Raw genomic sequence first — 16,063 nt, 5'->3', positions numbered from 1 at the left:
ACGCTTAGCAACGCTGTCAATCAAACCTGTTGCTAACGCTAGCGGGAGAACCTCTGGGGGAAAAAGTCAAAATCACAAAAAAACAAAAAAAAAAAAAACACCAGGATCATGTGGAACAGGTCACTACAAACATTTAAGATCAAAATGATGTGCCTGACAGTGGCAGTTACGGAGAGAGGGGCCACAGTTTCTCAAAATAAAGTGAATTGGAGCCAGAGCCGGAAGTGCTCCCATGATCACTTCCTATTTGGAATGTGGCGCCTAGCAGGTTAGCCATGTCCATTCATATATACAGTCTATGAGCCCCAGCAGCGTTTTAGCCAAAGGAGCCTAAATGAAAAGGTCTATTATTAAGACACATGGAAAAATGTGCATCTTTACATTGAGCAGGCTTGCATCTCCGCAAACTTGACTTTTGTTTGGCCTGGAAGAGGGCCTCCTCCCTGCCTTTTATACAGAGGAATTTCCGTCTGATTAACACTTTCTTACATCTTGAGCCAGAGCCAAACATGATCGTCCGATCCAATTTGTTTATTTCAGTGACACATGTGAAACAAAGGAGCTCATTGGTCACTAATCATTTACAAAAAAAATCAATCTCTCACCTCAGATTAACAGAGTTCAGTGCCTCAGTGCACTTGTTGATTCTACTGAAATCCGCCATGTTTTTCAGTCCCTTGTGATATTTTTCCTATATTTATTCTGCATTAGGAGCCATATTCGTTTTGATACGAATAGCCCATACATGTCCCTAATTGGTTAATCCACCTGTCAGTCAATCATCTGAACTCGGGGAAATGGTGACCAGACTCTTTGTAAAGTACTAAAGTGTGTATTCTGGATCCCACGCAAGCCTCCTCTTGCTCGTCTCCGAAACTTTAGTTCAATGATGATGTGCCATCCCAAGAAAGGCAGGTTACTTTAAACTGTTACTCCTGATAACAAAAAAACTCTGTCTAGCTAGCTGTGTCTCAAAGCTAACAGTCACTTTTACTAAAATCAGAAAACATAAAATAAACCTATAAAAATAAAGACTACCCATTTATCTTAAATGTAGAATATTTCAGTTTGTGGTGTCGTTTCAATATTTGTTATGTCTTAAAATTAGCATTAGCGTTAGCACTGAGACACAAACATGTCTCTTTCTAAACAGTCCTCTGGTGAAGTATTCAAGCTGTGGGTGAATGTCAGTGACAATAGATTAAAAACTACACAAATAAAATGATGTTCACTGCCTCATCTTGAAATATTTTTTTTCATTTTAGCATGACTCGGCAAAAACCTCAGAGAAACAATTGGACAGGAAGTAGCGAGGTTGCTGGGTGCGATTGTGCACACAGTCTATTGTTGACAACAGTGGAAAAAATAAACAATATAATCCCATGATCAGGGTAAATGTTCTGAATAACCGTTAGCCCTTTTAAAAATGCATTAACTGCTACTTCCACTTTTACTGTAACAATGACTTCTCCCATTTATGTTCACACCATTAACAACTTCATACACTGACTGGATGAGAAAAGGAGAAGCCGGTGCCGCATAGCGCTTCGGTAGTGATCGGTGCGGTGAATGCGGTCAGACAGGTGAGTCCTCATTCCTCCAATTCCTTCAGTTTAACTTCAGTGTGACGCAACCTCCTGTCCAAACCTGTATCACCTTTATCAAATACAGGACTTTAAGAGCCTCAACACTTATAGACCTTAAATGACTTTATTTTGATAAGGAGATAAGACCTGAGCTAGTATAGGCATTGTGTAGTCCCATTCCAACACTGGTTTAGTCCTAGTGGTTTGGATTTGGATCAGAAGCAGGGGCGGCACCAGGGGGGGGCTTAAAAGGGCACTAGCCTCCCCTAGAATGGCCAATGCTCCCCCATAGCTCCCCTAAAACTTTTGCCTCATTTTCAAAGCACATCCAGTCTTGACAAAAGATTCATTCGTGTCCATAAAGGCTCTAAATTAACATGTTAAGCGAGCCCCCCTATTGAAGAACTTAGCCCCCCCACCATAGCTCCTCCAATCTAAAATGTCCGGCACTGCCCCTGCGTAGAATTTTAAAATATCTTAATTGGTACTTGATGTGAAAAGTTTGAGAGCCACTGGTTTAAAAGGTTAAATGTCAGAATTATAAACCAAACTATCTTTAATCCAGGCCACTTTGACTTTGATAAACGCCTGTCCCAGTTCCATTAATTGTACTTCAGTTAATTTCAGATGTATCAAAATGAAACCGCCACAAACAAACAATCACGGAACATTTATTTGGTTTAAACTGGTACAAAAGAAACACAAACTAATGTTGTTTCCTCAGTGTGGGCTGGATTTTACAGCTTGAAAAAATGTTAAGGAGCGTTTAGAAGTTATGGAGCTGCCTTTCTTCAAATAGAACTTTTTTGTATACTTTTAAATATTACAGAATTTTATATTATTATAGAATTTGGGAATTAGGGCTGGGCGATATGACAAAATATATCACATTTTTCCCCATAATATTGATGGTTGATTTCAATTTCATTTCTCTCATTAAACACAAATAAACCTGTATTTCAATATAAATTTGTATATTATTGATTAATTACACAATCCTAATAGGAATTTATATATATTTTCTTTACCTATATATTTTGCCTAACAGATATAAATAAAAACTTTAACAATGCTCTCGACAAAAAATAAAAAATAAAAAATCTGACTCTTCTGTGAATACTGTAGTACATAAAAATATATTGAAATAAATACATCATGAGGTACTTTACTGTTTCATTGCAGAGCTCTGTAGTATTGCCAGGCCCGTCAAGAGAACTTTTGGGATCCTGGGGGAAGAAGCCTCACATGGGCCCCCCTATGGTATAAATTAATAGGATGAAGGTCCAATTCTGGGCCCCTAAAACAGTGGGACCCGTCATAGTAGTCCCATGTAAACAAAAGCTCTATTGACGAGTATGGAATTCACCAATCCCACTGAGGTATAGGTCACAAATTTATATGGTACCTCAATTTCTTTCCTTTTTCTTGCATTTTGGTCTGATTTTGGCACTTTGTAGACCCAATATAGAAAGTGTAAGCTCGCCATTTTAACCAACTGCCTTGTCCCTACCAACGCTAGCACCCCTAATATAAACCGTACAGTTCCATATGTAAAGGCAGTTCCAGTAACTTTAGGTAAAGGTACTGGTAATGTGTCTTTGGGTTCGAATGTCTCTCCGAGTTGGGCGTTAAACCAGTAACCGACGGAGCAACCCGCGCAGACGCCCAAGATGGTGGTGGTGTCCCCCCGGGTGGTACTATAGTGTCCCAGGTCGGGGTAAGTGTAGCTGAGGAGGAGGGGGAGGCCTATACCAAACAGAGGGGAGAGGGGGCTGGTGAGCTGGTAGTGATCAAACGTGTCCCAGAAGGGATAAGTGATGGACAGAATGCAAAAGGAGATGGAGATGCCACAGATGACGTCCTGGAGAAAAGAGAAAATAAAAACAGTAATAAGTAGATGTAATATTGTTGTGGAGTAGATGACACTACTAGACACTAAGATGATAGTAAAATAGCCTTTTTCTTTAGACAATAGAATGTGATTTTCAGCATTAAATGGTAGTACTTTCTTTTCTTTTCCCATGTGGTCTTATATCTGTGTGATCCCTCAGTGTCCTGGTAGTTTCCATAGTACACATGTGTCAAACTCAAGGCCCGGGGGCCAAATGCGGCCCGGCCATGTCATTTTATGTGGCCCGCGACAAGGTAAATTTAAATGTATGACTGTCTTAAAATGTTTATCAGGAGTTACGCAGTTACACAGACATTTTTTTTTTATAACTTTGCAAATTTGAGACAAACCATTTTGCTGATGTGGCCCTCAGTGAAATTGAGTTTGACGCCCCTGCCATAGTGGTCCACGGGTGTGTCCTAGTCTATGTGTCTTATACTTGTTCTGATACAGCTCGAGATCATTCTTAAGTAGAAGTCTGCAACCTTTAACAGCAAAAGTGTTTCATTCGTCCATTTCAAACCGAGTGAAAATAGGAAAGAGCCATACGTTTTTTTTACAAGTAACGAGGCGATGTGATTCATAAATTAATTTAAAAGAAGTAAGTCAACTGTTTGTAGCTGTTAATGCATTATAAAGAATATGTAACATTTTGCATTTATGTTGGCTTTGTGGACTTATTTGAAGTGTTTTTAGGGGGTCTGGGGGTTGTGAGAAAATTCTATGTAATTTCCTGCATTCTGGAGCATTTTATTTGTAATATTTACTCTACAAGATTATTATTATTATTATTATTTCTGCTTTTATGTATGGGATTTGACCAGGTGAACAGTAAAAAAATGTAAATAAAAAATTAATTTAAATGGAAGTACTCTTTGGTCTGCTACAAACACTGTCAAATACAAACTTAATAAATAAAGTATACACAAAAAACTACAGTACAGAGAGCCACATTAGAGGCTTTAAAGAGCTGCATGTGGCTCTTTAGAGAGTGGCTGCAGATCCCTGTTCTCTTAAAAGAAAGGTTCATTTCTGTCCTGTGAATGTGACTTTTTCAGTATCGATACTTGTTCACATGAGTCCCTGGTTTAGTGCTGATTAGTCTCTGATTTTTGATTTTGACAGCCCTGGTAACTAATACTCTAGTCCTCAATATTTCAACGGAAACCTGTCACCAGAAAACTTACACAGTGCTCGTTTAAGATGGAATAATAATGGTTATACATGTATTGATATTAACCTTGAACTGGGCGGTCCGTGTGGTTAAGATTTAATTAATAATAGGTAATAATAGGTTAGGTAATAGGTAATAATAGGTTATCTGACTTGCTCATATAGACAGACTCGTGTATATTTAACTGGTTTGAGAAAGTCCAAGTTCACCATGGAATCCAGGCTTAATAATTCACATCTGATAAAAATTCTCGAACCATTATTACCATTTTGAACTCTACTTCCTTTAAATGTTCTGGTTGTGTGGCATAAACAGTGAGAGTGTCTAAAATAAGACTGCAGGAGTTTCAGCCAGACCATTCATCCAGACACTGAATTATACATACAGATAAAGTTTCAATGTTTTATACAGTGTGAGGGAGGAAGAGAGGGAGGGAGGGAGAGAGGGGTGTGGGTAAAGAGAGTGCTGTAGAGAGGTGAAGGTAAAGAGAGTGAGAAAGGCAGAGGTGTAGGAAGAGAGGGAGAGAGACAGAGATGGAGATAGAGAGAGTGCAGTAGAGAGCGAGACAAGTAAAGGTGCAGCTAGAGAGTGGAAGAGAGAGAAAGAGGTGTAGAGGTAGAGAGAGGAAGAGATGCAGAGATGTAGGTAGAGAGAAAGGGGGAGAGTGTAGATAAAAAGTGCAGTAGAGAGACAGGTAAAGGTGGAGGTAGAGAGAGGAAGAGAGAGGCAGTGGTGGAGGTAGAGAGAGTGAAGTAGAGAGAGACAGACAGGTAAATATGGGGGTAAAGAGAGGAAGAGAGAGACAGATGTGTAGGTAGAGAGGGAGAGAGGCAGAGTTGTGGATAGAAATTGCAGTATAGAGAGACAGGTAAAGGTGGAGGTAAAGAGAGGAAGAGAGACAGGTGTAGGTAAAGAGGGAGAGAGACAGGTAGAGGGAGAGAAGCAGAAATGTAGGTAGAGAGAGGGGGAGGGAGGCAGAAGTGTAGATAGAAAGTGCAGTAAAGAGACAGGTAAAGGTGAAGGTAGAGAGAGGAAGAGAGACAGGTGTAGGTAAAGAGGGAGAGAGACAGAGGTGTAGGAAGAGGGAGAGAGGCAGAAGTGTAGATAGAAAGTGCACTAAAGAGACAGGTAAAGGTGAAGATAGAGGCAGAGGTGAAGGTAAGAGAGTGCAGTAGAGCGAAAGACAGGTAACAATGGAGGTAGAGAGAAGAAGAGAGGGACAGAGGTGTAGGTAGAAAGTGAAGTACAGAGAGACAGGTAAAGATGGAGGTAGAGAGAAGAGAGGGACAGAGGTGTAGGTACACGGGAGTAGGGAGAGGAAGAGGTGTAGGTTAAGAGAGAGGGGAGAGGTTGAGCCGTAGAGAAGGGTGAGGGGAGGTGCAGGTAGAGAGGAGGAAGAGAGAGGTAGAGGTGTAGGTAGAGAAGGAGAGAGTGGGGGTAGGTACAGAAGTAGGAGTGTAGGTAGAGAGAGAGGTGAGAAAGAGGTAGAGAGATGAAATACTAGAAGGGGAACCAGAGATAAATGGAGAAGAGGGGCAGAAAGATGTACCGAAAAACTATGGAAGACAGAGTGAGGAATGGGTTAGAGGGGAAAAGAAATGGAGAGATGAGGTAGTGAGGGAGGGAGAGAAAAGTGGAGAGGTAAAGAAGAAGAGAGGATAGATGGAGGAGACTTAAGGAGAACATGGAGGGTAAGAGAGGCAGGGAAGGCGCAGAAAGAGAGGAGGGAGGGATGGAAAATGGAGAAAGAAGGAGGGCGGGAGAGAATTTAGGGAAATAGAGGGAGGTAGACAAGTAAAGGAGAGGGGGAAGATGGAGAAAGATGGAGGGAATGTAGAGGAGGAGAGAAGCAGAGGATCTAGGGAATACGGGAAGAGAGAGAAGGGGAGGAGGGAGGGAATGTAGAGAAAGAACGCGGTATATGAGGTAAGGAAAGGGAAAGAACATGGAGAACGTGAGGTAGAGGAAGGAGAGAGGAAAGAAGGGGATCTAGAGGAACGGAGTGAGGTAGACGAGGTAGGAGGAGGGAGGAGGAGAGGGAGAGAAAGAGAGGTACACACTCACCAGTACAGAGTGCATGCCGGTGTAGATGCGGCTGAGACAGACGAGAGAAGAAAGAGTCACAGCGACGATCAGCCCAACCTCGAACGGGAACTAAACACAGGAAATGAAAACATCAAAACAAAACAAAAAACATTAAAGCTACTATATCGGAATCATCTGCTTTAAAATGTGTTATCGTCACAGGCCTAGCCGCTGTTGTGTCCTTGGGCAAGACACTTAACCCACCTCGCCCCCTGTGTCTGGGCACACCGGTGTATGAATGTGTGTGTAATTGTGTCGTCGTCCATCTTGCACCTCGTCCGTTCATCGATGCTTTAACAGTGACAGTAACTCCACTCCTCCGCTCTCTCTTCCTCCTCCCTCCATCAACTCTGGGGGCTGGTTCCTGTTTGCTTTCAATAGTAGATAAACCTGTTGTATTCCTCCGCTCCTCCTCTCCTCCCTCTGGCCTCTGTCTTTTCCCGTCTGAAGCAGCTGGAGCCCCATTCACGCGGAGTTCATGAAGCAGGGCGTTTTGTGAATGGGTACAAAAGGACGCCGCGGGGGGCCAGGAGGGGGCGACTGTGGCTGATTGACTGTCGTGACCTTTGACTTATGCGGGAACTTCACTACATGCCCCTAGGCTCCGCTCCGGCCAATTCAAAGTCCACTACAAAGCCCGACTGCAGCGCCGCGCTTTTATCTGTAGGAATCTCAACTGTTTAAAGGGCCCGTGTTACACCATTTTCTGATCTGTGTGATAATGTAGTTTCCTCATCGCAAACAGACCTGGAGTTGTGTTTTGTTTCATTCACACATGTTTAACGCACATATTTAGGCTGAGTTCTCTGAAACTGAAAACACTCTGCTCCACCTTGTGATGTCATCATGTGGTAATAGGAAGTCCTCCACTGCGTTTTTTAACTCCACACACCTTCACTAGAATCAAGACTAGGGTCAGAATTTAAATATGGCTTGTATCTAGGTCCATTCACACATCCTGGCTCGGTCCTGGTATTGTCCCAGTTTTGATATGGCGTGTGAGGACGTACGAGCGCCCAAAGGCTGGACAATATATCGAGCAAATCAATCAAAATTCCAATAGGTCCAATTATCCAAACAAACAAAAAAAATGCTAACCCTGTAGTTTAGACTCTGCCTTGCCCTGCCAAGTCCAGAATGATCTGTATGTTTTTACACAGAGCCGATCAGTCTGGCCCATCAGCCCTCTGCGGCATCTTGAACCAGATCCAAACACGATCGTCCAATCAGATTAGTTTATTTCAGTGACACACGTGAAACGAAGGAGCTCATTGGTCATCAGTCAGTTAAAACAAAATCACATTCCTCTCACCTCAGATTAACAGTTTAGGGCTTCACTTCACAAATGTGCCATGTTTTTTCCTTTTTCCTTGTAAACAGCCATATTTATTTTGATAGACCATGTGTGTCCCTGATTGGCTAATCCACCTGTCACTCACGCCCATTTGAACTCAGTAAATGTCACTGCTGAGTTAGATTAAAAGTTCATATTTATTATTATATACATACATTCTTTCAAATTTTCTTTTGCCACATGTAATCTTGTAGCTTTCAGTGTTCTCGCTTTACATCGCACTATTGCCACTTGAAAATCCTCGTTTAACATAAATGCAAATGTTTAATCTGATGTTATTCTCATGTTGGAAGACCTGTTGTGCTTGTGTTTGCTCTATAGTTATAATCTACGACAACCGTGGATCATTAGATGGATATTGTGATGTAAAATTACAACCTAAAACGACTTAAAAGAAACAAATCCGCTGACTTCCGTGTTAGAAAACTGCGGTGTCCAAGGGGAGCTGACATCGCCTTAAACAACATCACAACTCCTCCTGTGGATAGCTACAGATCCCACTAGCGAGCAGCCAATTTTTTTTTTTTTTCCCGTTTGTACTAAGCATGGGACGATATTCAAATTTTGTGACGATTATCATGGCCAAAATAATTGCGATAACGATAATGTCACGATAACGATAAAGTTATAATTATTCATATCCATAATAACTTTAAACAGAATATTATGGATGAGCAGGGCCATTGACTGAAATTTGGGGGCCCGGACAACACACCCTTTTGTCCCCCCCGTTGACTCCCCTGTAGACAAGCGTTTTTGTTTTTTTTACACAATGGCGATTATCACAATTATATAAAACGTCTCACAACCGATTATTGTCAACCCTTTTTAACCACAATAAACGCTATTATTGTTTATCGTTGCATCCCTAATTTGTACCAACATGATTACGCATCATCGATTAAGAAAAATTACATAGAAGAACGAAGTACGTACAGAGCAGGAGCGTGAACCAGTGGCTTGATCGGCAAAATGGCGTCTTGAAAATAAGCGATTAAAGATTGCGCAAAGATGAATCTCCAAATGGGTAAATGCGAAGGAAACAACTATAACGCGGTGAAAAGCTCTGGAAAGTAGATTTTGCAGAACAGATCTGTTTTAGTTCACTTTGAAACCCACTTGATTTACAGAGAAGCGGCTCCGTGGCGTATTGGGGCACTTGATCTGATTTACTGCCCCTGTGAAACTCATAACTGTGAGGAAATGTGACAGTGACACAGTTAAAACGACCTCGCCACAAATCACCATGGCGACGTGAAACTGAAGCACTGAGCCTCATTCACTGCAGTCTGCTCTATGGAGATTAAAGGCAGGGGCGAGCGAGCGTGAGTTTTATGGACTGGAGTGGACGGGCAGCGAGAGGAGTGATGAGAGAGAGAATGAGGAAGGGCCTTCATCCCGTCATCTCTTGCGCAGAAAGAGAGAGCGAGAGAGAGAAGGAGGGAGCAATGAAAGAGTTTTATGGGCTGGAGAGTGAGTGAACGAGAGGAGAGTTGGTGGAAAGTGATGGAGGTGAGAGGAGGACAGAGGAAAGGATTGAGAGAGCTGGGAAGAGGGAGGAGAGAAAGAGGGAGACGAAAGGACAGAGAGGGGATGTGAGAGCTGATGACAGAGAGAATAAGAAAGGGCCTTCGTCCCTCTATTGCACAGAGATGGGGAGAGAGAAAGAAAAGTAAGAGGAAAGGAGGGAGAGAGGGGAGAGACAGAGAGGAAGGGGGTCTGTGAGAGAAAATGAAGAGGGGGTGGTAGTGTGGGGGGAGTAAGAGAACTGATGAGATGGAGAGAGAGGAGAAGAAAGAGGGCAAGTAAGAGATCTGATGAGAAAGAGGGTGGGAGGGAGACAGGGAAAGATGGAAAGAGTGGGAAAGACATGGAGTAAGATAGGTGAGTCAGAGAGCTGATGAGAAGAGGGAGGGAGAAGGGAGATAGACAGGAGAGAGGGAGAAAGAGACAGAGAGGAGACAGACAGAGGGGGGAGAAAGAGACAGGAGAGAAAGAGAGGGATGGGAGAGAAAGAGACAGGAGAGAGAGAGAAGGGGAGAAAGACAGAGGGGAGAGAAAGAGAGGGAGGGAGGAGAAAGAAACAGAAAGAGACAGCAGAGAGAAAGGGGGGGAGAAAGAGGGGGAGGAAGAGAGAGGGGGGAGAAAGAGACAGAGAGGAGAGAAAGAGAGGTAGGGGGGAGAAAGAGACAGAGGAGAGAGAGAGAGAAGGGGAGAAAGAGACAGAAAGGAGAGAAAGAGAGGGAGGGAGGAGAAAGAGACAGTGAGGAGAGAAAGAGAGAGAGGAGAGAAAGACAAAGAGGAGAGAAAGAGAGAAGATGGAGAGTAGGAGAGCGAGAGAGGGAGGGGGTGTCGTGACAGATATTGACTCCTCTCAGTCCATCAGGAGGCCAAACAGCAGCCCTCACAGTGACGGATGATGACTGCTGGTCCCGCCCACCGCCGCCTTTTGTCCAACCGATCACTGAGGGATCTGTGATTGACAGCTCTGCCACGCCCACTGCTGCCCACTCAAACTACAGTTACTTTAACCGGACGTCTCCAGTTTGTGCTTTGGCCAGATTTGAGTTAATATCTTTTCATTCTGTTTCACTTGTAATGTTTATACTGGGTTAGAGAGTCATTTCAAGTGTTTAAACCAAAGTGACGAATACATTTGCATTTTTGTCATTTCTATGCTTTTTTTCATGCAACAAATAGCGATGTAACAGTGTACAAATCTCACGGGATGATACTTATTGGGAAATTTGGGAGAGACGAACAAAATTGTATATGTCCACGTATAATCCATAGAATTAAGATTTAAAAGTGCGTAATAACAGTTACTTTGTCTGCACTGAACTGGAGCAAAGGATCATGGTCTATGTAGTTCCCTCTGTTTTGGCTGTTGCTGCATCAAAACAATGCACTTGAGCGAAGGAGCTTGTAATCCACTTTACTGTGACAGGAGAGGAGAGGCATCAACTCATCTCAAGTCCCAGTGCTCAAGTCCGAGTCGAATCCCGAGTCTTAGCCTATTTCATCAAGTCGAGTCTCAAGTCCTCAAAATAATGACTCAAGTCTGACTCGAGTCCACGACAAAAAGCTCCAAAACAAGTGAATCATCAGTGTGTTCTTACACTTTTATGTTTCCCAGTACGTCCGATAGCGTTCGTCTATGTGAGCATCACTTAAGCCTCCACTTAAGCCAGTCTCACCACAGAGCGAGCACATCCGCTGCAGTCGTGACGCGAGCTGTGCTTTTTAGCCCATAACACACTTAGCCCTACTGCTCCATGCTAAAGGGGGATGTGGCTGATAATTACCGCAATGTACAAGATTTACAATTACAACTGAAGGCCATACCTCATGTGTAGGCCTGTCACGGTAACACATTTTAAAGTTTGATATATTGCTGAAGAAAATATTGACGATAAACGATAATGTTGAACCCTAAAGTAGAATTATCCCCCCCCAAAGAAACACCAACTGCAATAAATAAACAGCAGAATGAAACACTTACTTAGTTTGTATCTATAATCTTTTCGTACTACAGAAAAATAACAAAAAGTCCCCAGGATACATATCGACACCCAAAAATGAATGTTCTCTCGTATCGTACGTCGAAAGATGAGTCGATATAGTAATTATTAAAACAGGTCGACTCATGTGAAAGCTCAGAACCTCCAGACTTCACTCCCTGACTGAGAGTGAGAATTCAGATCAGACACTAAAACTGGCAACCCAAAAATGAGCGATGCATGTGAGGCTCTGATTTCTGATTGGATAATTGTCGAACCAAAACACAAAATGACAACATTATCAACTTACAGTGTCCTATGTTATTTTTTTTAATTTTTTTTTAAGGATAAATCAGGATTACAGTCGTTATCAAGAGCATTATTAGATTTGAAGCTTACGTCTTATATGGGAACAGGCTGGTCATGTTTAGTAAATACAAATTCACATATCTTTCCTTTAATATTATGATGGACATAAACAGCCAATAGACCCAGATTCTGCTAAATCCTCTGCTGAAGAATAAATGGTGCAGGAAGAGTGGTTCCGCAGTTTTTGAGAGAACCGGAACTAGCCAAGCGGCTCCGTGAAAAGGGTCTATTGTGTCTGCATTAAGAAATTTATGATGAGCAAAGCAAAGTCTTGGACCGTTCTCCAAGACTCATGCTAAACTGATGTTCAGGAGGTCCAAGATGGAGCGTTATATTTGATTGAAACTAGAACACCTTGAAGACACCCACCCAGACAAGGATAGAACACGCAAACTACACCTTAAGGCCTCACGTTATCCGGGAATCGAGCCACTGAGACTCTTAATGAAGTTGGGAAATTAAACTTTGTGATTCTGTTCTAGTGAATGAACCATTGCTACCTGTATCCTGGAGGGGGCGCTGTACAGGAATGTGAATGAGATCGCGGTGGCGGCCATGGCGTGGGTGGAAGGAAGTCCGTATTCGGCCACGACGCGTTTCTCCAGTTTGACCACAGGGGGCGAGAGGGGGCGGGGCAACTTCAGCAGGTCCTTCAGCACCTGCCCCACGTACATCACCACCTGAAGAGAGGAGAGGGGAAAAGACAAAGAGGAAAGAGATGAAACGATATCAGACATACTGGGACAGATAGAGAGAGAGATAAAGGACGAGAGGGAGGGGGCTGTAGAGAGAGCAGGTGAGAAAGTGGAGAAAGAGGGAAGGGACAAGTGAGAGAGGGGACAGAGATAGAGATAGATGGGAGAAAGAGAGAGCTGGGAGGGAGAGAAAGACGGGAGAGAGACGGGAGAGAAAGAGAGACAGAGACGGGAGATAAAGAGAGAGATGGGAGGGAGAGAGAGAAAGAGACAGAAAGAAAGAGGGATGGGGAGAAAGAGAGGGGGAGACTGGGAGAAAGAGAGAGAGAGACAGGGAGAAAGAAAGAGAGAGACAGGGAGAAAGAAAGAGATGGGGAGAAAGAAAGAGACACGGGGAGAAAGAAAGGGAGAGACGGGGAGAGAGAGATGGAAAGAGGGAGAGATGGAGAGAAAGAGAGAGGGAGAAAGAGAGAGAAAGGGATAGAAAGAGAGAGAGAAAGAAAGAAAGATGGGAGAGAGAGAAGAAGGACAGAGGACAGCAGAGAGATAGGGGGGGAGAGAAAGAGAGAGGGATGCACCAATACAATAACATATATCATATTGGGTACTGGTTCCCAGATGTCAGTTCAGTCGATATCTCATTCTGGTCCATAAACTGGTGTAATAAGACAAACTGTCTCAAAACATCTCGAAATATTAAACTTGTATGTTTTCAAAGCTATTCTGTTACTTTAAGTGATCAAGAAATCACATTTGGATCATTTTGTTACTGTACGGCTTATGTTGTTACGTTTTTTGTCTCAGGCTTAAAGTATCTGGTTCCCTGATACTCGATATCAATGAATATTACAAAGTCTCAACATTGGTATAGGAACAGAAAAAGCTGGATTGGTATAAACTTATAATTAGTAATATGGACTCTGGCAAGGTTCATACAATAGTTACTTATTTATTAAAGGTACACTATGTAACTAGTGGAAGGTCCAATGCCTCTGTGTCTCCATGGAGATGTTATTGCTTCATCTGGAATGTTCTACAGAATGGCATTCAACTTATACGTCTATTTACCCAGCAAATGTCTGGGTTGAGGTTCAAGTATCTCGCAAAAGTAAAAAGACGTAAATAAAAACACGGCAAGTTTATTTCATTACAGTGGTCCCTCACTATAACGCGGTTCACCTTTCGTGTCCTCACTGTTTCGGGGATTTTTTTACAATGTATGAATGCACATTGAGCCCAGATTGGCTAAGGGACTGTAGACCATTGTCCATTCGTCTCCTCCGTGCTGTGTCTCCTGTACAGTACAGAATGTGTTCAGCCAAATTTACATAAATGTTGGATCGCAGTGTGACTCTGAAGTGCTGTATGTTTGCAAGTTTTCTCCCCGACAAAACCCACAATGTCGATGAAACGTTCTGTACCGACAAAGGCGCCTACGAAGGTTTGAACTTTGAGAGAGTTTAAACAAGAGAGAAATGTGAGAAAATGTTAACGCCTGTGTGAGAAAAGTGTATAAAGTGTGTGGTGAGGGGTTTTACAACAAAAAACATATAATTGTAAAAAATAAAGCTGACTACTTTGCAGATTTTGCCTATTGTGGGTTATTTTTAGAACGTAACCCCCGCGATAAACGAGGGACCGGTGTATTTCATCTCTTTTTCAAAACTGTTAATTTCTCATATCGTCCAGCTCTAAAGATACACCGATCCAGATGCTAATATCAGTGCTACGGCTTTAAGTAACTGCCCATATCCAGTATTAAAAGGAGTTAATATGATTGACTGAGATTCAGGAGCAGGACCACACCTCAACCTCCGCCTGCTCCTCTCCAGCCAACCACAGCTCACCTCATCCACGCCTCCAATTACCCAGAAGCCCTATTTATACAAGCCTATCCCGGAAGACCTCACCATCTACAGAGAGAGAGAGATGGGGGTCCTGAATTGTCTGGGCTGACCTCCTCAGACAGAGCCCCCCATCCTGAGTCTCTACGCAACCTCCACATCTCTCCATATCGTCAATAAATATCTTTATCGTAAACCACTGTTGCGGCCTGATCCTTGCTAGTGAACAGATACCAGTTTTGAGATTGTTAACAGATTTGACCCAGTTGCGTTACGTAACTTATGTATCCTGCTAGTAACTACACAACAGCTTTATAAGTAGTTCAAAGATTCAACATTATGAGACATTCTGGGCCTACGTCATCGTGGAAGCAACACCCATTCCAGCAAATTCTCCCGGATCCCTAATATTAAAGGTTCTATATTACACAAAATTGACTATTATGAGCTTTAATCAATGTTACAATGTTGTTAAATCCTCAAAAACATATCTGGAGTTGTGTTTTGTTTCATTCACACATGTTTGAGTAACCCTTTATTATTAGTCTGTCTACATCTCCAAAGCTCAAAATGCTCTGTTCCACCTTGTGATGTCATGAAGTGGTAGTTTACAGTCATGTTAACAGCTCCATTTACCTTTAGTTCAGTAGAGATTAGTGACTCCAGGGCTGAAATTATCCAAATGATTCTAGTGAAGATGTATGGAGTTTACAAACACGGTGGAGCACTTCCTGTATTACCACATGACATCACAAGGTGGAACAGAGTGTTTTCAGTTTTAGAGAAGAACTCAGCCTAAATGTGCAGGATTTGTGTGTTAAACATTGTTTGTGATGAGGAAACATTACAACAGATCAGAAAATCGTGTACTATGGGCCTTTTAATCACAGAACTCTGAACTCAAACCACAAACCACATCCTTTTACAGACAGAGGATTGGCTGTGGACCTCTCCATTTAAACGACACAAGCTGATCACAGTCTGAGTTGTATTATATATTTTATTTGTCCATATAAAACACCAAAAGCCAACTCGGGATCCAGACAGACAGAGGAAGTAGCTCGTGAGATACGGATAAGGCAGGCGGATCGAGATTAGTTTAGCGCTGAAGCTAACCACTCACATGAATAAATAATGAACATTTGCGCTCCTCAAAATCTGGACGCTCCCTGGTTTCGAAAACTGCACTGACACACAACCTGCAGAGGCTAAAATAAGAACCGGAGATCTGCAGAGGCTGTGCCAGTATGCGGCTGATCAAGTCACACAGTATTTTTACAAAAATGACGTCTGCAAGAAGAGAGGTATAGGCCAAATGTTGTACTAAAGAATAAGAAGTGCAAAATGGAACAAAACTGGGCCGGGATCACTTCTTCAATACTTTACGTAGATGTGAGCTCCAGTCAAATGAGGCTCATCAAGGCTAAAGCAGTTATAGGGGCCAATTTATTGTGATAAAAAGGGCGGACAATAATCGTTTGTGGGACATTTTATATAATCGTGATAATTGCCAACAAAGATAATCGCCATTGTATCACCAGAATGTGCTACTTATCCGTAAAGTT

General features: G+C 42.5%; 1 protein-coding gene across 1 annotated transcript in view; it reads right to left on the bottom strand.

Annotated features, from left to right (window-relative positions):
- Nucleotides 1–2,242: 2,242 nt before the first annotated feature.
- The window catches only part of sgpp2 (sphingosine-1-phosphate phosphatase 2), a 28,631-nt gene continuing 14,810 nt past the window's right edge, over nucleotides 2,243–16,063 (bottom strand). Inside the window, exons 3-5 of the mRNA XM_033976801.2 lie at nucleotides 12,460–12,639; nucleotides 6,716–6,805; nucleotides 2,243–3,447 (exon numbers count right to left, since the gene is read on the bottom strand). Coding sequence (XP_033832692.1) covers nucleotides 2,902–3,447; nucleotides 6,716–6,805; nucleotides 12,460–12,639 — 816 coding nt within the window. The 3' untranslated portion in view covers nucleotides 2,243–2,901. The remainder of the gene's footprint in view (nucleotides 3,448–6,715; nucleotides 6,806–12,459; nucleotides 12,640–16,063) is intronic.

The sequence above is a fragment of the Periophthalmus magnuspinnatus genome, chromosome 13, assembly GCF_009829125.3.
Source record: "Periophthalmus magnuspinnatus isolate fPerMag1 chromosome 13, fPerMag1.2.pri, whole genome shotgun sequence".
In the NCBI taxonomy this organism is placed as follows: domain Eukaryota; kingdom Metazoa; phylum Chordata; class Actinopteri; order Gobiiformes; family Gobiidae; genus Periophthalmus; species Periophthalmus magnuspinnatus.
Note: the sequence above shows the minus strand (reverse complement) of the source record. Positions and strands in the feature narration are given on the sequence as shown.